Genomic DNA, 20198 nt, shown 5'->3' with positions numbered 1-20198 from the left:
TAACCAGGATCTCTTTGTTATGTTTCAACAGCACTCTAACCTGCACACCAGCATTGGGAATTCAGTGTGGGGCTCCCTAAACACTAATCCCAGCAACCAGTGGGCATCTGACCTAGTCAGTAGCATCTGGAGTAATGCTGATACCAAAAACTCAAACATGGGTTTCTGGGATGATGCAGTGAAGGAAGTGGGACCTCGTAACTCGACCAATAAAAACAAAAGCAATGCCAGCCTCAGGTAGGAACTGGGGAAGGAGCTTTTGCAAAGGAGCCTACCACTCCTGAGATGATGACTTAGCAGTTGTAGCATCTTCATGTATTTTACCTTTCTCTTTGTCACTCAGGATCTGTTCTAACAAAAGTAGCTAGTAGGTAACCATTTATTTTGGAATCTATTTGAAAAATTAGTTGGTTCTTAAATGGTGCTTGCATTGTGTGAACCAGTGAGTCTTTAGCAGTATACTGTTAGTAACTCTGACAATATATATAATGTATTACGTGTTTTCTTTATCTCAGTAAATCTGTAGGTATTACAAGTAGACAGAACAAGAAGGTGGAAGAGGAGGAGAAGCTGTTGAAATTGTTCCAGGGTGTTAATAAAGCCCAAGATGGATTCACGCAGTGGTGTGAACAGATGCTTCATGCACTCAACACAGCCAACAACTTAGATGGTAAGAGGTGGGGAGGCTCTTTTCCACTCCACTGTGGAAAAGCAGTCTCTAGTTTCTTTGAGCCAGATGTTCTGAGTAAGGTAATGACTTCAGCCAAAATAGTGTTTTTAATGCAGTCAGCAAAAAGGTATTGCTAGTGTGAAATGGGGGTCTGAAGAAGTGCTGCATCATCTCTACTGATATACATCAGTGAGAACTTGGAAACCTGTAGTTCTAAAGTCTGCCACCTACTGCTCTGCTGAGGACTTTCGGTGGTGGATGTATTATCAGACAGATGAATGAGCATCCAATTAGTCATTTAGTGCAGGCCAAATTACTGTATGTCCCTGGGCAAAACATTTTTTTAATTGTGAAATTGGCTGGTTTTTAACTAATTCTGCTGCAGAGTGCATAGAATAACTGCCAATCTGAGAGCAAACTAATACCTCCTTGTGGAAAACACTGCACACGTTCTGCTGCTTTTGGTCTTGACCTTCTGCAAATCCCTGTTCTCCAGCATCTGTACTCTATGGATTGTGGTTCTGACTGGAGAACCAGTGCTGCCCCCAGTGCCAGCATTACCTCTCCCAGCTGCAGTGCCACAGCCTCCTCCTAGAGGGGGCAGGTGCTAGAAGTAACTTGTTAGTTCCACCTGCAGTGCAGTAATCAGTTGGGTCTGGTGTCTGAAGAGAGGCTGTGGAACAGTGGAATAACCAACAGGTAGATGGATGGAGGTGCTGGAGCTGAAGTGGCTCAAATAGATCTGGACTGGCAATAGAAGGGTGAATTATTTCTAGCTTGGTGGGACCATGAAACTTCAGGCTGTCAACAAAGAGTACAGTGTATAAGTGGGCTGGAGACTGAGGGGTTGACTTAACTATGGGCACTATTGCACAGGGTATTAATGAATGTGAAACAAGTGCTGCAATTAAACAAGCCAAGAGGATGAAACCTCTGTGGGAGGAAGGGTGATGGCAAAAGCGTGTGGTGTTGCTGTGGGTCTTGTTTCCACAGTGAGATTCTGTGCTTTCAAGGGCATTTTGTGTCCTGGGTTGCAGTGCTGTCTTAGAATCATAGAATCCTTAGCATTGGAAGGGACCTCTTGAGGGCCATCTGGTCCAGCTCCCACAAAGTCCCATCTTCCAGCCTTGTGATTTGCTTTGCCCTTCTCCATGTTCAAAAGCAAACAAACTCAATTCAATGTAAATATTTTAAAGGGGAAAAAACTCCATAGTAAAGGAGGCTTGGAAATGAGCTAGCTGGTAAACTCCAGTTACTTGCAGGTCTGGTCAACCACTGTTGGGTGTACTCGTAGCATTTTTCAACCAGGAGGAGAAAGTACTGATGAGAGTGCTGTGGAAAGGGAAATTATTTTCTATTGATGCCTGCCGTTGAATTTGAATGAACTTCTAAGCTGGCAGTGTCTAAAGTTGGTGGGCTCACACACCCTTCAGAATTTCACTTTTTTCCTTCTCATCACATTAGTTCCCTACCCTTGCTTTCCCTGCTGAATGAATGAAACTTGGTATTGTGAAACTTTGTGTGGAACTTGCAAAGGCAGGCTGTTTGACGTGGCTACTCCACTAGCAATACTTGAAACAAAAATCCAAGGCTTGTGTTATTGCATGCACATACTCACTCATCTGCACACATCCTCTCATGGTCTGCCTTCTTCTTGCAGTTCCCACGTTTGTTTCTTTCCTGAAGGAAGTAGAATCTCCCTATGAGGTCCATGATTACATCAGAGCATATCTTGGAGATACTCCTGAGGCCAAGGAGTTTGCCAAGCAGTTTCTTGAGCGCCGTGCCAAACAGAAAGCCAGTCAGCAGAGGCAACAGCAGCAGCAGCAGGTACATCTGTACTTCTTGCTTGTTACAGCCTGTAGGAGTACATCATCTCTGTATTTCAGTCTGAGGAGTCAGCTTCTCTGATTGATGGAAGAGCAGGACTTTACAAGTCATGTGAATTGTGGAGAAATAAAGCAGGTTGAACGTATTTACTGCAGAATCAATTACCCTTTATGATTAACAGCTGAGGACAACCGTGGAGCAAATAGTCCCTTAGCATGCTGGTGCACTCTAAGGAGATGGGGGTAGATGTATTGGATGGATGCCTCAGTGGCTTAACGCTACCACACGTGATGTAGAAAGCAACTTGGTTTAAGTATAGGTAAAGAAAACCTCATTCCATTTCATAATGTTTTCTTTCTTTGTAGGATTCGGTGTGGGGAATGAACCATAGTTCACTACATTCAGTCTTTCAGACCAATCAGAGTAACAACCAGCAATCGAATTTTGAAGCTGTACAGAGTGGGAAGAAAAAGAAGAAACAGAAAATGGTTCGAGCAGATCCCAGCTTGTTAGGTCAGTTTCTAAAACTAGTATTTTGTGCCAGGAAAAACCTTGAGTAGCATAGAAGTGCTGTTAACCTAAATGAATTCTAACAGGCCTTCCTGTTAGAAGTAGTTGTTGAAATCCTTAGTATTTGTTTCAGTATTGGAATGCTTTAAATAATGCCTCAGTTTCATGGAAGGCTTGCTCAATGTCTGTGCAGAGTAGGCCTTAAGAGTCTGTGATTACTCAGAGCACACAGTAGTGATGTCAGTCAGTGATTACGCCACGTGATCAGAGGAGTTTCCTATGTGTTCTTTCTTTGCCCAGATACAGCCAGCAGATTAGGAACAGGAATCTTGATGAGAACTTGTTTATCCCGTCAGCAACATTATATGTACTGGGAATAAATTCAGAATGAGCTGGGAAGTCCCCTTTATTAAAAAACGAAACAAAAGAGGAGTGGATTTAATCCAACTGTATTTATTTGGCTTCTTAAACATCAGTGTAGTCATTCTCATTAATTTATGAGATGAAAAATGTCTTGGAAGACTTTGAAGACCAGGTTTTCATGTACTGCAAGTGGTTGTTTTCTGAGACGAGAAGCTGCCTATCCTGGACTGTGGCTATTCCTTTAGATATCCTGCACTTCATTATTAGATTAGATTAGTTATCAGCTAAGCTGCCTTTCCTCTTTTGAGTTTACCTATGCCTGTACTGTTCAATTCATGCTAAGCATTTTTCACATTTACACAGAAGATTCTTCTAAAAGAAAATGATTTGTTTCTTCGTGATGAAGTTAGCTTCTTGAGGCTTGGTTGCCCCTTATTCTTTCCTGCCTTTCCACACAAACTAACCATCTTGGTCAGAGAAGCTGGTCAAGGTATGAAGGGGGGAAAGAAAGATAAAATGTGGTCACAAGTCCCAAATTTGAGGCCCTGGAGATGCTGACATCAATTGGTGGTCTTACTTGGTATGTCTGTTTTTCTGTGAGGGTAGTTGTTAACCTGCCACTACACCATTCACACAGTTACAGAATTGTAGGGCTTAGAAGGGGCCCTCTGGAAATCATCAGCTGCACCCCCCACTGATGGAAAGCTTTCTGTTAAGTGCCCCTTAAGAGACAAGGGCATCATTGGGTATTGTGGTGTGCAGTGCTTAGCTGAGGCATTCTTGTGGAATACATTGTCCATAAAACTGAAATCAGAGCACTGCACTGTGTGTACTTGGTGCACTGGTGCAGCATAGCTCATACTTGTGTAAATCAGCTTAGTAATTACCACATGCAAGACATTCCTCCAGACCAGACAGAACTGTGCCTTTTGCTTTTTCTTTCCTCTTTGGCCTCAACAAAATCAATGCTTTTCAATTAATAAATGGGTAACTCCTTGCTCTTCAGCGGAGTCCTCACTTCAGCCACTAGCAGATGCTAATCCAGTGAGTTCAGTGTGGGCCACCAGTTCAACTTAAAATCACAAAACAGAAAAGCAGCAACAAACAAAATGTCTACTCTTCTAATGTGATTTCCTTCTAACTAACTGCAGTTGCGATGTTTTGGCAGAGAGAACTAGCACATGCAGCTTCTTAAATGACACGCTTTCTAGGTGATGTGCTGCCACGAGAGGGAGCCAGAACAGTTTGCTTCTGCATTCTGAGCAGGGCACTTGGGTGGAGGGGGGGCTGTGAAAAGCTGTTTGTTTTGTGGCATGTAGGAGGTTATGTAGCAGATTCAGTGCCGGTGTTAAGCAACCTCTGCACAGAAAAGATTTTTCTTCTTTCTTATTCTTCATATGGGATTGGTGCAACAGTAAAAGCAGAATTTCAGTGGAAGAGTTGTGTCATGTAAGAAGATCAGAGTTGTTCTTGTAGAAAAGGGTGACTTAAGAATGAGGAAGAAGTCAAAGCCATGTTCTCAACACTGTTAAGAGTCTGGGAAGAAGTTCAGATGTATTTTGAGCCCTCTCTGTAGCTGTGTGTACATCTGTACATGTTCCTGCTCTCTTCCTGAGCTGGGAGGCTTTTAATAACAAAACCATCAGTGCCATGGAAATGCATGGAATTGTTGCACACACCTGTACTTGAAAAGCAAGGAGTAGAATCGCTCGCTGCTCCTGAAATGCTGAGCATGAACAGTGCTTCCCTTCTGAGTGCACAGAGCATCTTTTTCTACCTCTTGACTATGTAAGTGCTGTGAGAGGCACTTTCAAGTACCAGCTGACTCGAACACACTGCCTTCCCTGAGGCTGCCAGGCCACGTCTGCACGGTGCCTGTGTCTTGCACAGCTCTTCAGCATCTTCTCAATGTATCTTCTCAATGAAAGCTGTGACCACGCTTCTGATGGTTGTTTTTTAAAGACCAGGTGATACTTAGCTCAGTGTGCAATTTATCTTTGACTTTCTAAGGAGGAAAAAAACAGCACTTGAGTAACTACATCTGCCCACAGGTAATTTTCCTTTGGGTTTTTACTTGGTATGTATTATTCACTTTATCTTAAACTGCTGCATGTAACAGGTGCATTGCATCATATAAAATATACTAGAGGCAGATTTAACACAACTCTTCTTTGGTTTACAGGGTTTTCAGTGAATGCCTCATCAGAGCGGCTCAATATGGGAGAAATAGAGACTTTGGAAGACTACTGAGCATGTGCAAATCAACTGGCTTTTGCTGCATCTGTTAACCCTGGATTCTCCATTTTGGACACAGTACTCTCCACCATGCGTTCTTCACCTCACAGTGAATCACAGAGTTGGTCATCTCAGGCTGCTGCTTCTGGCTCCAGCAAACCCCTTCTGCCCAGGACTGCACAGGCCTTGTTCCTGCTGTCATGAGAGTCTGCTCGGGAGTCAAGTGAACTATGTTCAGAGTCCTGGGAGGGTGGGAGATCGGATTTGTTCACAACAAAGCTCATTTGGGCAGCAAGCTTTCACTATGCTGTGATTTCTTCTACTGACATGCCTGGAAAAAAATCAGTTGGGATTCTGCAGAAACTGTTGCTTCTCTCTCCTGGTTACTCTTACCACATCCAACACTTGCAGTCGTGAAGAGAGAGTTTGTGGTTAACAGATGTTGGTCAAAAACAAAATGCCACACAGATACTGACTTCTGCGCTCCTTCAGGGCAAGAGGTGCTCTCCCAGCCAGGAGTTGCATTCATAAGCTAACCTTAGAACTGGCAACAGCAGGAGAGGGGTGGTGGCGGGCGCAGTTTAGCTTGGGTTGGTTTGAAGTTGCACACCCCTCTGCCAGCCCTTCTCAGCACATTATTTTTGGAGGGAACGCTCGAGTCTGTCTTCGTTAGGTGGTGATGCTGAAGCTGTTGGAGTTTCCTGTCAGCATATCCAGCCTTCTTGGACAAGTGGGGACTCGTACTCTCGTGGGGAGGAAGAGGGGTGATATCTCTTCTTTCGGGTTGAATTTGTCCCTTAAATGGTACCTTCTGAGGGTTAGGACCAGTTTGAGCTCTTCTTCTGCAAATTTGTCTCGTTTAAGAGACAGTAGGCTCTTTACCATGTGGATCTCTAGTCTTTGGTGAGAGTGAACACTGGCTTTCACGTCTGTACCCTGCAGTCTTAGCTAGCTGTCATTTCCAGCAGTGCTTTGGTTGACGAGCGGAGATGCCCTTTTGTAATGGAGAGAGACTGTGGAGGGCAGAGCTAAGTGCAGTGACAGCCCTGCTTATCTTCTGCACCTAAAACCGCATCACGCGCCTTCACTTGGATCCATAATGTTTGAGTATGGAATCACAGCCTTCCTCTCTCACCAGAAGATTGCCACCGCCTTCCTTTCTCCACTTCCCCACCCACGTGCACACACCACACAGTGAATCTAAAACTGCCAAATGCACTTAGTTTCAGCCCCCTGGTCCCATCTCCCGTCCCCAGAGGGGTGTAACCTGCACGGGGAGCTACGCTGCAGGTTTGGTGGAGGTGTACGAAGGTCTCTTTGTCATCACTGCCTAGAGAAAACAGTCTGAGTTGCTCAAGAGCAGTTTGGCTTTGAATTTTATTTTGTTTGGTTTATTCGTTTTTTTTTTGGGGTCACCTTCTCCTCCTCCTCTCTCTTCCCCCAACCCCAAACGTGTACAGTAACTATACAGAGACTGCTGCAGACTTGTATATAGTTTTTGGATCCAATAGCATGGAGAGACTTGGAACTGTCACAAATCTGGTCTCCCTGTCTCCTTTGCTTTGTAAATTCATAAAAGGGGGAAGAGGGGTAGTTAAAATGTTTACAAAAGTTTAAACTCCCTCTGAACTTTTGCCAGTGTGGGAGGGGGGGAAAGAGAGAACTTAAATAAAACCTGGTTGTATTATATCTGAGAGCAAATTTTCTGCTTGCTTTTGTCAAAGCTGAGTTTTGAGGCAATTCCTGGTGCTAAAACTGACCCAAAAATTCAACTCCCGTCAGCTTTCATCACGCAACGAGGAAATGCACAGGATGTGGAACAACTGCTGCTTTATTCCTTCCCTGGTGAGGAACACCGGTGCTTTTTTCCTGCTTGATAATTTCAGAGTTCAAATAAACAGCAGTCGGTTGAGATCGGGCAGCTTTGACAAGAACGCTCTGATTTCTGTCCCTGTCTGTGGGTGTGTGCCCACCCATTACTGCAGGAGAGGTGAAGTCCTGGCTGCTTTGTTACTGCACAGCCTTGCTCGAGGAGCCTTCCCTCTGCCAGCTGGTAACCACCCTGGCTCCAGTTCCCTTCTCTAAAGGAAAGCTTTTATTCCCCCTCCCCCTGGACACCACACAGGCTTCCCTTTTTAGACTAAATCTTATTTTCTTGTTTTCTGCTGCTTGATTTTTGAGTGGAAAATGCCAGTGAAGGCTGGCAGTGGCTGTTCTTCAGCCAGTCGTGTGACCACAGGAGATACCAAGTTGGTAGAGCACTGCCTTCCGTGGCAGTTTGGAGCTGTGCTAGAGAGCAGTCCGTGTCGAGGCTGAGAAGTTGCTTTGTTTCGAAGTTCTAATTCACCTTAGTGCATAAGCTGTCTGCTTCTCGAGTTTGTGGTTCTTTAACGGTGTGATCTTTTGTCTGCAAGCTGCTTCTGGAATGCTGCAATGAGCAGAAGCCTGTTACTTGTAGCTCAGGTGGGGAACACGGCCAGTTGGCCCATGGCTAATGGAAGGTGCAGCAGTGCAAGCAGGGAAAGTGTGCAATAACCCATCAAGCCCTGAGCACCTCGCGGGGCTCCAGAGAGCATGTGGGTAACAGTCTGCAGGGGAGGGAGCTTGTTCTCGAGTTCTCTAGTATGCTGACTTCTGTTTCTGCGTGAAGGTAAGGTGCTGTTGTGCTCGGGTTGTGTGCTCAGCTCACCTTACCCCACCCCGTCACCCTCTGGGTCAGCAGGGCACTGCTTCTGTAGTAAAGGCCGTTGTTTCAGCAGAGCTGGGGAGACAGGAGCAGCAGCGTTGTGTCTGCAGCTCGTGTTTGTGCCCTTCAGTCTCCTCTCAGAAGAGGTGTGAGCCTGGATGGCCGACGGGGCTGTGCCCAGCTCTCAAAGGTGCTGTTGTGTTTGATGCGAGAGAGCTGCGGTTTCTTCTGGCTGCATGTCACCGGGTTAGGATCCCAACTTGTTAACTTGCTGCAGGGACAGCGTGCATCCCCTGGCTTTCCTGCTTCCCCTTGCAGCACAGCACTGTCAGCAGAGCTGTTGCAGGGGGCAGTGGAGCCGGGGCTGCCTGCCTGTCACAAAGCCTGAACTGAGACCCTTTCCCAGAAAGCTCTGCATCTGAACTATAACGACAAAACCGTTACGTTTTCAGAACAGAAGGAACTGATGTCAGGGGTGATCACTGCTTTAATTAAAACAGCAGTGAAGTATTTCATCCCCATGTGTCACAAACCTCGCTCCAAAGATCAAGGCCCTCTCTCTGTGCCCACCTGGGACAGAGCACCGTGTCCATCCCTCGCCGTGTGCTGGCTTCTGGGTGTGCTGCTGGTGGGGTCCCTGCGGGCGGCCTGGCTGCCTGTGGGCTTGGAGGCACAGGTCCTGGAGGGTGGAGCTGCCTTTGGAGGAGGTGTGCTCGGGGAGGCAGAGAGAGGCGGTCTGCTGAGCTGTGCCGCTCTGTCCACTTGCTGTTGTGAAGGAATTTTGGACCTGACCGGACCCAGTTTTTATGATAGCAGCGACATTTCCAAGTTCTTTCCTTCTTGGAGGAGTTTAAGAGTTCCTGCCAGCGCCTTTCCCGAAGGAAGCCATGCCCTGCCACAGAGCCCTGCACCCGCTGCTGCTGACGCTGTGCCTCCTGCTGCCCGCTGCGCTGGCAGGTAAGGGTCTGCGTTTGCATTTGAACTCCAAAAGCAGAGGAGATCCTCAGGGAGCTGCCCCTGCCCTCCTCCTGTCCTCCTCTCCCTCCCTAAAAACAGCCGTGCGTGTTCATTGCAGTAGAGCTGGGTGGTGGAAGTTCATTTTGGAGCCAGCAGCAAACAGGCTGTGAGGGGAGCAGGGTCAGCGTGAGCCCCGCTCTGTTGGGTGCTCTTTGTCGAGGAGGTTGTCAACTTAGGCCCCATCTGCTCCTCTTAAGGCCACTGAAACGCAGATGGGACCGAACAGGGGTGGCTCAGGCCAGCGTGACAGCCGAGCACAGCGCCTGCTTTCCTGAGTTCTTCCGGCACCCAGGAGCTGGAGGAAGGCTGCAGCTCCTCGCAGCCTGCTCTTCTTCACATCCTGCCCAGCGGGAGGGCCTGGCTGCCAGCTGCATGGGTTTCTGTCTGGAGGAGCTGTGCAGGGAGGGGAGCTGGTCGCTGCTCCCAGCTGCGGTGTCAGCGGGGATGGGAGCAGAAGCACTGCCACTGCTGCTTGCCCACATCCCGCTGCTCGGGGATGTCTTCTTGCTGGGAAACCTTTTAAAGCAACTACTAAATAGTGGATGTTTTTCTTCTTGAACACCAGGCTTTGTTTTTTTTCCGTACTGCAGCACTAATCTTTTAAGCACCAAGTTTCAGTCTGTTCCATGCTTGTGCTCCCAGGAGCAGTGGCAGTGCTCCTCCCCTGGTCCAGGTGAGGTCTTCATCTTAACTACTCATTTTCACTCTGCAGACAGCAGCTGTTTTTCAGTGCAGCTCTGACCTGCTTCCTCTCCGAGCTGACAGTTCTTTACCTCTATCTTAACTTCCCCACATTGTCTCTCCCTGTGGGGCCGGGAGTGTTGTGCTGACGGATGCGTGCTCAGGTGCACAGGAGGGGCTCAGTGGCTTTCAGATGTGTGAGGGCTCCAGTTTGTTCTTCTCTGAGCCAGGCTGTGAGCTGCCCCGGAGCAGAGCAGTTTGCAGTGACGTGTCCCTGTCCTCTGCACGGGGTCTTTTAGTGCACAGTGGAATTTTTCTGCACCTCACCCCGTTAGAAAAGGAAATTTCCTGCCTTGTGCTGACAACGAAGGGAAGAGCATTCAGGCAGCCCTCCGCTCTCCAGCACACGCACGCAGCCCAGCCTTTCTGGAAACAAGTTCCTTTCACATTCATCAGAACCGCAGCACTGCACACCACAGGCTGCCCTTTGTGCTGCCATCAAGGCCTCCTTTCAGCCCTGCTGGCCCCGTGCCTGCTGCGGCTACCTGGGGCCGGCCAGCCCCTGCCCTCCATGGCAGCACAGCCCCGTGCTCAGCACGGCCTTCCCATCCCTGTGGATGTGGTCACCACGGTTGGGGCAGCAGAGCACTGCCCCTGGAAGGGTTCAAGAAAAGGGATGTGGTGCAGGGCCATGGGTCGGTGGTTGGACTCAGTGATCTGAGTCCCAGCCTCTGTGATTCTGTGGGTTCAGAGCCCCACGTGGAAGGGCAGGTCAGCAGGGAGGCCCTGCAAGGCCTTGTTCTGAGTTCAGTGTTTCTGAATTCCAACACGGATGTGAGCTCCTGGGTTTGTGCTTTGAGCTCACGTGGAAACGCATCGCGCTGCAGTAGGGTGGCTTGGGAAGGAAAGAAGCAGAGCAGAAGATGCCCTTAGTTATGCCAAAGGGAAAAAGAATGGGAGAAGGCCTCATCCTCTTCTGTAGCAACGTGATTTTGTTCTCAACATTAATACACTGAGGGTTATTAGGAAGTTCTTGATGTTTGAGCACTAGGATGTGAGAAGTAAACAGTTTGCCATGTAAACTTCTTAGAGCTGCAGTCATTCCAGCAGGTCTGCCCAGGCCGAACGCAGCTCCTTTGCACGCACTGCTCTAACTGATGCTCCTTACTAATGACTGGCACTGCTGTCATCTCCTGGCTGAGGTTACTGGGCTGGAGGTGGAGAGTTGCTCCAGAAGGCAGCGGGTCACCTCCTTGTAACCAGTGTAAAAAGACACCAACATCTGCAGCCAAGAGGAAAAGCCCTAAGGTTCTGAAAGGATGTGAGCTGTGGAATTTGGCATCAAGTCAACCTGGAAATGGCTGCGACTGGCGGAAGGGGGTGTGATGCTCAGGTTGTAGCAGCAGGTGCATTGCCTCTTGCTCAGGAATGAGCACCTGTCCTCCTGAAGCACTTGTGTTTCTGTCCCTGCAAGCATCACCCTGTGGAGGGGAGCATCTCGCTGTCATCTGTTGACATGGGGTCATGAGGTCCTGAGGTCAGCTTGTGTGGGAAGTGGTGTTTGCTGGTGACTGCTGCCCAGCAGTGAGGGTGTTGGATGGCTCCATCTGCCCACACGTGGCCCAGCGTTCTGCCTCTGCTTGTCTGTGGCTCCTTCAGGTTCGTTCTTCCTCGAGCAATCCCTTGTGGAGGTTTTCTCAGCCTTCTCTTTCAGCCACCCAGTACCTGGGCTGCAGGAACCTCGTTGGTGCGCAGGCAGCTTGCCCAGCTCCTCGCTGAGCGTGGGATGTCACCTTCCCATGTCGCCTTCATGCTCTCCTCTCTGGGTCCCCACACAGTCCACGTAGCTGTGATCTCCGTAGAAAACCCATTCTGTTATTTCTTTGCAGTGACTGATGTCTTTTTTGCCATAACTAACCGTGCTGCAGAGCTCCGCGGTGCAGCGGAGGAGGAAGAGGTGCCATCTGCTTGGCCCAGCGCTGGCTTACTTCTGTCTGTTTCCTTCTCTGCACCGTAAAGCCCCACTAATTCAGGTTGTGTCTTTTCCTGGAGCACTCCCAGCTGCCTTTGGGTGCTCTGTGCAGTGGCAGCACTGTCTGCGCTGTGGTGTTGAGGCAGTAACTGCTGGGTGAGAGGGCACACAACCCTGGCACTGTGGGGTGGGTTGGGAGGGGCCCTGCTGAGGGCATGGGCGCTTGTGGGGAGTCACTGTGGGGCACAGAGGACCCTGCCTGTGCCGTGGGGCTGTGATGTGAGGGCACAGTGCTCGTTGCTGCTCTGCAGTGCTGCCCTGGGTGGGTCACCATGGGAACGGGGCACAGACCTCAGCCCTGTGCGGCTGCTGCTGGGCCTGGAGCTCAGCGGGGGAGCTCAGCGAAAATCCTGACGTGCCCATGGCTGCAGAAAGGGCTTTCCCAATCTGGTCCAGAGCAGTGCTCTGCTTCCTGGTTCTGCAAAGCGGCAGCAAGAGCTCCGAGGTAGGGCACAGCTGCTGTCTGGTGCTCGCTGGGATGTGCTGCCATGTGCAGAGCAGTGGCTGGCACTGCTCCTCCAGCTCTCACCCTCCCGCAGTTGCCGGCCCCACAAGGAGCCGTGCAGGCTGTTGCCGCGCGCTGCCAGGTGTCCCCATCCCTGCTGCACACGGTGGCTCTGACACTTCTGCCCTTTCCTTCCCGGCCTGGAGGACCTCTGTGTCGGTTCAGGTGGGCTCTGGCGCTGGATGCTGCTCGCTTTCTCCCCATCTCTCCTCACGGCGGTGCGACATTCCCGGCGGTTTCACAGGGAGCGGTGGAATGTCTCCCGCCGCCGCCAGGGCCCACCTGAACAAGCCGGGCATTGAGCGCGAGCAGAGCCCTCAGCCGCACGCGAACAGGGAGGGCTGTGCTGCGCTCCCCAACCCCGCGGGGGGAAGGAGTAACGGGACGCGAATGGCGGCATCGGAGCGCGGTGCTGCTTTCATCTCTCGGCACAGTGGGGTGGAGGGGGCTCCCTGTGGGGGCTGCGTGCCGTGGGAGCGCGCCGACTTCGGGCCCACCCACGGCAGTGACCGCGGCCTCCCGTCTCCCAGCAGAGTACCCGCGGGGCACGGTGCCCGCGCTGTGGAACGAGCCGGCCGAGCTGCCCTCCGGCTCCGGCCCCTTCGATGCCGCCACCACCGCACGGCTCTCGGATGCCACCGCCTTTGCCCCGTACACCTCCGAGCTGGAGCCCGAGGACACCACCCACCTGCACCGGCTCGATGCCGGGGACGGTACGGGGCTGTCGTTGGGGGAATCCTCGCTGTGTGTTTGCTCCTCCCTGGGCCTCTCACCTCCCAGGAAGGCTCTGGGGGTGGCCTGATGTCCCCGGTCCCTGCCAGCCCCGGAGCAGCTGCCGCGGCCTCCTCCTGCCCCGGGTCTGCACTTGACATCACTGCAAGCACTTGTGCAGGAGCATGCCTGGATCCTGCTCTTGGAAATGGGGTGTGAGCATCTCCCCTGGCCCCTGAACTACAGCAGCCCACTGCTGTGCAACAAGCAGGCTCTGGGGGGGGGTGTAGCAGGGAAGCAGAGAGCTGAGCAGCCTGTTTGGGGTGGCTGTCCTTGGCCCCAACAGCTGTCTCAGGGATGGGGCCATGCAGGAGCCCACAGCATGGGGCCACGGCTCAGCTGTGGGGGATGTAGGTACCGGGACACCTGGGGGGGAAAGGAGGGTGAGCTGGGGTCCAAAATGTGCAGTGCAAAAAGGGGGATCCCCCCCCCCCCCAGCCTCACCTCACTGTGGTTTCTGTCCCTTCAGGCTCGCTGGGGCCCGGAGCTATCGGTGCCATTGTCATCGCCTCCCTTCTGGGTACGTCTGTGCTCGTGGCCTTGGTTGTCATCACACTGAGGAAGTTCTCTGCCTCCTGAACTCAATAAAGGATTTCTGTACCACAACTGCCCTCTGTGTGCTCCCCATCTGCCTCGAGCACCCCAGGCCCAGCGCGGGGCAACAGTGCTGCACCTGCATTGCTCTGCTCTCTGCTGGGAGCACTGAGCCCTGCCAGCTCCTCTGCAGTGGGTGGGCTTAACAGGTCGTGGTGTTGGGGACCACCTTGCACAGCATTCCTTGGTGGAAAAGGGTTGCTCAAGTGTTGTAAACAACCCCAGTTCCCCTCGTGTGTCGCCCTGTGTTCTCATCCCTCCCAACTTCCATCCCCTGCCTGTGGTCCTGCTGGGGCAGGGGCCTGCGGCGCAGACAGGGAGGAAGGAGATGCTGGCACTGCTTTGGTGCTGGCTCACTCAGCTATATTTCATCACACGGAAAACGAGACGACGAGAAGTTCCTTCAGTGCCCCGCGGCAGCCTGGCAGGGGCTGGGGGCTGCAGCTGCAGGCCTGGGGGAAAGGCGTGTGTGGCTGGGTCTGAAGAAATAACACTGGATGCCACTCGGTGCCTGGAAATGGCACGGCCTGTGCCTGTGGTTTGAAGTCATAAGAAGTCACAACAGAGCTGGAGTGAGTCCAGGGGGTGAGGGGACAGCGCAGGACCGCTCTCCTTCCTGCATGCAGCGCAGCCTGCTGCTGGTATCCTGACAGCTGGGCCCCTCCACTGGTGAGCAGCTGCTTCTGGTGGGTGTGGGAGCATTTCTGGACTGAGAAGCAGCCCCTGTGAGGCTGCAGCGTGGGGCTGTGCTGGCAGTGGTTCTGCCAAGCCAGAGGGGCTGTGATGTCCTCACTGGTGGAAAACTTAGAGGACTGCCTGAGGCTGGAGCTCCCCTAGGGTTTGTGTTGGGGATTTTGTAGCTGCTGCAAGGTCTCAATCTGGACGTGGAGGTCTGCTTGCGCTCAGTGCCTGTGGGGTGCTCTTCTGGGGGCCTGACTTGGAGCATCCCCATCAGGTGAGCCCAATGCATCAAGTGGAGGCTGCAGGCTCATCCCGGCCCTCCCTGGGGCCGTGTCTGTGTGGTGGCATGGAGCTGGCCCCAGGGAGGACCCCTTTCTGTGCTCCCTTCGTTGCTGCAGCTTCCACCAGCTGCATCCTGTGCCCAAGCTGCACATCCCTCACATAACCAGGACCCTCCACCGCTCGCCATCCCCCTCTGCAATACAACCCGGACACCACTGCAGCACACGGCGGTGCCTGGAGGACTCCTTGCAGCATTACAGAAATGCCCAATGACCCCGGTCCGTAACAGGCAGTGCCCACAGCTCAGGAGCAGCTCATCCCATGCTGTATCCCGGCACCCACAGCTGCAGTCCCACGTGGGGCAGTTTGCTTCGCGTTGGGTTTGTGGCCGGCAGCTCCCAGCGCTGTGCCCTGGGCTTCATGCGATGCTCAGTGCTGCAACTGGAGGAAGTGATGGTCTGGCACTGCTGGCAACAGAGACTGTGTATATACATGAACTGTACAGGGAGGCCACGTGCAGCTGGAGGTGCGGGCTACGAGCATGCAGGCGTGTTGCTGGGCCTCCTACTGCATGGCACAGCAGCTCCTGGGGTGCTGTCACTTTGCTGCACGGTGCTCCCGGAGCCCTGCAGCACACCGTGGTTGGTGTGGCAGAGGCCATGTGCAGCCTGCTCTCCTGAGAGCACCGGATCAGCCTGGGAATGCCACAGTGCCACGCTCCTGCAGCAGCTGAGGGAGAGCCACGGGGCAGGGCCCAGACGTGCTTCGAGGCCTTCAGGTGGGCAGAGGTGGAGGCTGGGGCCTCTGAGTGGGGCTGCTGGTGGAGCAGGGCTGTGTTCAGAGCGCTGGGGAGCGGATCAAGGGTCCACCCGAGGGATGCCTCCGTCGGCTCCACTGGGGAAAATGGGGTCCTGGGGACTTCTGCCAGGCCCGGTGCCCGTGGGCAGTGTGAAGGGATGTGAGACGGTTCCTCCGCTGGAATTCCCACCCCCGTGAGGTGCAGCTGTAAGAGAGCCCCTAATTCAAAGGGAAGCGATGAGGTGTGAGCGCTCAAACCGGGCGGTGCTAATGGCTGAGTTCCCTTTGCTGCCCCCAGCCTTCCCCAGGCAGCTACAGCTGGCACGTGTGCAGGGAATTGGGGTCGGGGCTCGGCCCCCCACAGCCCCAGGTTCCCCCGCTGGTTAGCTGGCCGGCACTCAGCGCCTTCATGCGGTGCCAGATCGGGCTCATGCTCTTTGGAAAAGGGTGATTTCAGCCAGCACGAAGCACCGCAGGGCTCAGCGCTGCAGAAAGCGCGGCAGGCAGCCTGCAAACTGAAGTCCACGTGTTTAAAGGTGCACGTGCTTGGTGTGGCACACCAGGTCCTGTGCCACGGACCCCAGCTCCGCTGCTGCGTCCCCCCAGCTGGCAGCCTCTGTCCTCTGCCCCTCTCCCAGGCGTGCTCCCCACGATCAGGGATGCCAGCAGTCATTGGCGGTTCCTGCTGCCCAGTTTCCTCCGCTGGCTGTCGTCTGACTTGTGCACCCGGAAACATTCCTTCAAGTTCTGGGCTCGGATTTTGGGGTTCAGGATCTCCTCCCCGATAGAGCTGGGGAACCAGCCCCTCTCCTGGTCGTGAAGCCGCTCCCCAAATATCCAGCCTAAGCAGAGACAGAGACAGGGCTCAGTGGGGAAGGATGGGCTGTCACTCCCACCCTAGGACAGATGCTGTGGAAGGAGCCCGCAGAGCTGGCAGTGCCTTCTGGAAGCTGCTGTTGGCTACTCAGGGTAAGAGCAGCCCTGGGTGGCTGCATCAGCCCCGTCGCCACCCAGGGCAGCCTGAATTTGCAGAGCATAAGGAGGAGGTGTTAGCACTCTGCTCTGCTGTCAGCTCTCAGCTGCAATGCTGACACTGCCCTCTCTCTCCGTGGCCAAAGGACCCCTCCTGGCTGCTCAGCAGCTGCCTGCCCACCCTTCCACTGCTCCCGTCCCATCCCCGTACCATCATCTGTCTTGTCCAGGATGTTGAGGACGTCAGCCAGCTCCAAGGACAGCTCATCTGGCTGCTGGGCCACGTAGGGGTGGACACACTGGATCTGCGGGCAATCTGCGGGAGCACAGAGCCAACGTGAGGGAAGGAGTGAGGCAAAGCAGCTCAGGTGGGTGTAACACAGCGAGCTCTGCGAATGATCCCTCTGATCTGGTGAGGAACATCACCGAGAACGTGGGGAGAGGGGAGGCACAACAGGGAGGAGTGCTGCGGGGAAGGGAGCCGGGCACCAGCTGAGCAGCTCACAGGGGTGGAGAGTGCCAGTGCAGCACAGCCTGGGCTGGAGGGGAACAAGGTCAGGGCCAGGCCTGGAGACAAGCGGGAGCTGGTGGAAATGCAAGAGGAGCCCAGGCAGAGGCTGGCTTCCAGAAGGCTCCAGCTTGGGGCTGGATGGGGAGATCAATGCATAAGGGGTCCTGGGGTAGGAGTGAAAAGCTCCTGGACACCATGCAGTGACTTACCAGAAAGTCTGGATGTAAATGAAACAAACTTGGTTCTCCGGTTTGGGGCCAGTGAGATCATCCAACGCTTCATCTCACTCCTGGACAAGGGGGAGAATTAGAGGCCACGATCATGAGAAAGTCCTAGAGACAGCACCTCTCCCAGCCAGCCCCGAGCTCCTGATGATGCAGGCTGGCCTTGCAGCCTCGCACACAGCTCCTTGCAGGGCTCTTTAGATTCTCCCTGCAGCACCTGTCTTCCCTCAGCCCTGTGAGGAGCCCACCAGTGCTCTCCCCCTGCCCCTGCGACCAGCTGTGCCCACACACCTGAGCCCAAAAGCTCCTGGTGACAGCATAGCCCTGCCATGGTGTTAGCTGCAAGCTGCCACCTAATAGGTTGTCATTGCTGTGTGGGTTCAGAGCTGGGACATGCTGCAGAACAGACACATCAGTCTCTCTTTGGCACCCACTTCCCTCTTCTGTTTTTTTCAGTTTTCTGCTTTGTGCCTGGTACTGGAACAGCAGCTGTCAGCAGTCCTGCATCACATCTCAGTACACAGAGCTGTGGGCAAGCCGTGTGCTGCTTCTCACACTCCCCGTGGTCATCCCAAAGAAGATCCCAAAGACGGAGCGGGATGCAGGAGTGCATAAACTCAAACACCTCCCTGAGCAGAAGCAACCCTGGCCTGATTTATCACCCTCTGCACAGCTCAGTCTCACCGACGTCAAACGTGTGTGTGCCCTGCATAATGTGACTGACATCTCTATTTTCAGTACAGCAAAGCTGCAGTCGCATGCCCTGGGAGGAAGGTGCAGCTGCTTGCTGTGCTGGGGGTTCATCTCCTGATCCTGGTGCTGCACTGTGCTGAGGGGGCTGGCTGCAGGAGAGCATGTGGGGCTGCTGTCTGCCCAAGATGTCAACAGCCATCAAACAGCAAAGTCACATCAATCTGAGGGTGCACGACCTCCAGTAGCTGTGAAACTGGTGGTGCACGTTTACTTATATAACACCTCTAATTGCACAGGGCTGTGTCAAGAAAACTGTGAGCCTGCTAAGACTCAGGTCAATGAGAAAGCCAGGCCCTGAGCTCCAAAACAGTCATGCCTGTGTTAGTACAGCTGAATCATTTGCCCAATACTGCTGGATTCTGAAGCAAAAAAATCTGCAAGCCAAGAATATTGTACACGGGGAGATGGGGAGACCTGGAGCAGCAGAGAGGCTGCTGCAAGACTGGGATCAGCTGCAGACGGTGCTGAGGAAGCAGCCTCTGCTCACACCCTCTCCTACAACCAGGAGCTGGTCAGGCATGGCTCCCACCCTCGTGAGAGCCAGCTTCACTTGTGCCTTCAAGCTCTCCTTGTGCAGGTGCAAGGAGCAAACAGCACTGAGCCCTGTGCAGCACTGGCACTGTACTCACTGCGACGATGCCTTCAGCATGTAACTGGCCTCCCGGTCATCAGCGTTCTCCAGCAGCCTCAAGATGAAGACGTTGGCCAAGCTCTGCCCCTGGTCTTCTAACTCCTCCACCCGAAGAAGCCCCCGGGGCGCCGAGTCGAACACTTGGTACTTGTCTCTGGGAGGGGTTAAAGAGGAGATGAGGAAAAACTGCAGGACAGTTTGGCTTCATCCACCCAGAAATGTCGTTGGGTCAGACCAAGAACCTCTGCGTGGCAGGAGAAGGGATGAGCGATGGCTATGAAAGCCCACTGCAAGGCAAGAGGCCAGCTCCTTGTTCGGCTTTTGTTGTCCCATGTGCCCTAAGTGCTTGCTCTGTCTGTGCAACCCATGCACAAAACACAGACGGTGCTCCTTCAGAGGGCTCTGTGAGGCTCAATTCATTCCTGTCCATAAAATGCCTCTGTGTTTTTTGGATACAAGCTGCCACAGAAGCAAAAATATCTGCAGACACTGCAGTGACACGCTCATGAGAAACGCTGCCGAGGTGCTCCCTACCGGTGAGTGTAGTTACCAGCACAAAGAACACGCTGCTCTCCGGGCCCTGCCTGTTTGTGCTGCTGCTTCCCACGGGTCTCTAGCTGCACAAAACACGGTCCGAAGCACGATGATATTCCCGGGGCAGGTTACATCATGTCAAATATAACTGCTAGCTGCAGGCATACACTGGGAGCCCTCCCTGCTGCTCCTGCTTTCTGGACTCCAGGAGCAGCCAGGGCTCACTGATGGTGCTTACAGAGTGCCCACGTGCTACCTGAATTTTGCACTCACCCCGGAATTTGCCTGCAGATGACCAGCAGGTCATTGAAAAGGAACAGGTAGATTTCTCTGAAGAGTTTCTTGGTGCGAAGCGTCCGTGATGTCTTGGGGCCGTTCATCTGCTGCAGTTCCCCCTGCTTCAGCAGCCAGCGGGAGTGAGAGATGATGGGCACGGACTAGGAGAGAGACAGTGACAGCCAAGATCAGAAGAGCAACAAACCCACGGGCTTCAGCGGTTCAGATGCCGAAAGCGGCAGGAGCTGCAGGAGGAGCGAGCTCCCATCAGAATGACTTGCACTGCAGAAGATGGAGAGCTGCACAGGGTGCAGTGTGCTCTGCCACCCGGCCCACGGCCCAGCACCGGGCGTCACCCCGATGATGGGGACATGGCAGGGGCCCAACAGCCAGCAAACAGTTGAGGACAGCGGTGCTGGAGTGCCAAGTGCTGGATTTAAACACCGGGCTACGCCCTGCAAACCCAACCCCGTCTCTGGTGCATCCTGATGTCTCATCACCTGGGCTGAGCCTTCCTGGCCAGAGAGGCTGTCTTTAAAAATATCTGGCTTTTTGGCTGCAAGAAAACAAGTTAAACAAGTTCTCACTAGTTGGGTCCCTCCCAGCCAGGAGGAGATACTGCCCAAGCAGCAACAACAGCAC

The 20198-nt window shown here is 53.2% G+C and overlaps 3 protein-coding genes across 16 annotated transcripts in view; 2 read left to right on the top strand and 1 right to left on the bottom strand.

Annotated features, from left to right (window-relative positions):
- The window catches only part of GIGYF2 (GRB10 interacting GYF protein 2), a 71026-nt gene extending 63768 nt beyond the window's left edge, over nt 1-7258 (top strand). For all 11 annotated transcript variants that reach the window (XM_065748181.1, XM_065748180.1, XM_065748185.1 and 8 more), the window contains 5 exons: nt 32-237; nt 516-670; nt 2331-2500; nt 2866-3013; nt 5556-7258. In XM_065748181.1, the coding sequence (XP_065604253.1) occupies nt 32-237; nt 516-670; nt 2331-2500; nt 2866-3013; nt 5556-5623 (747 nt within the window). In that variant the 3' untranslated portion in view covers nt 5624-7258. The remainder of the gene's footprint in view (nt 1-31; nt 238-515; nt 671-2330; nt 2501-2865; nt 3014-5555) is intronic.
- Nucleotides 7259-9178: 1920 nt separating this feature from the next.
- Nucleotides 9179-13895, top strand: SNORC (secondary ossification center associated regulator of chondrocyte maturation). The gene is made up of 3 exons (XM_065748165.1): nt 9179-9251; nt 13060-13242; nt 13770-13895. Exons 1-3 carry the CDS (start codon nt 9182-9184, stop codon nt 13877-13879), a joined length of 363 nt encoding a protein of 120 aa, XP_065604237.1. The 5' UTR covers nt 9179-9181; the 3' UTR covers nt 13880-13895.
- Nucleotides 13896-15746: 1851 nt separating this feature from the next.
- The window catches only part of NGEF (neuronal guanine nucleotide exchange factor), a 43230-nt gene continuing 38778 nt past the window's right edge, over nt 15747-20198 (bottom strand). For all 4 annotated transcript variants that reach the window (XM_065748580.1, XM_065748581.1, XM_065748582.1 and 1 more), the window contains 5 exons: nt 19554-19717; nt 18745-18900; nt 17348-17427; nt 16839-16943; nt 15747-16497 (listed from right to left, as the gene is read on the bottom strand). In XM_065748580.1, the coding sequence (XP_065604652.1) occupies nt 16325-16497; nt 16839-16943; nt 17348-17427; nt 18745-18900; nt 19554-19717 (678 nt within the window). In that variant the 3' untranslated portion in view covers nt 15747-16324. The remainder of the gene's footprint in view (nt 16498-16838; nt 16944-17347; nt 17428-18744; nt 18901-19553; nt 19718-20198) is intronic.

The sequence above is a fragment of the Cyrtonyx montezumae genome, unplaced genomic scaffold (assembly GCF_038088225.1).
Source record: "Cyrtonyx montezumae isolate F1298 unplaced genomic scaffold, pur_monq_1.0 scaffold_5, whole genome shotgun sequence".
Classification (NCBI taxonomy): domain Eukaryota; kingdom Metazoa; phylum Chordata; class Aves; order Galliformes; family Odontophoridae; genus Cyrtonyx; species Cyrtonyx montezumae.
Note: the sequence above shows the minus strand (reverse complement) of the source record. Positions and strands in the feature narration are given on the sequence as shown.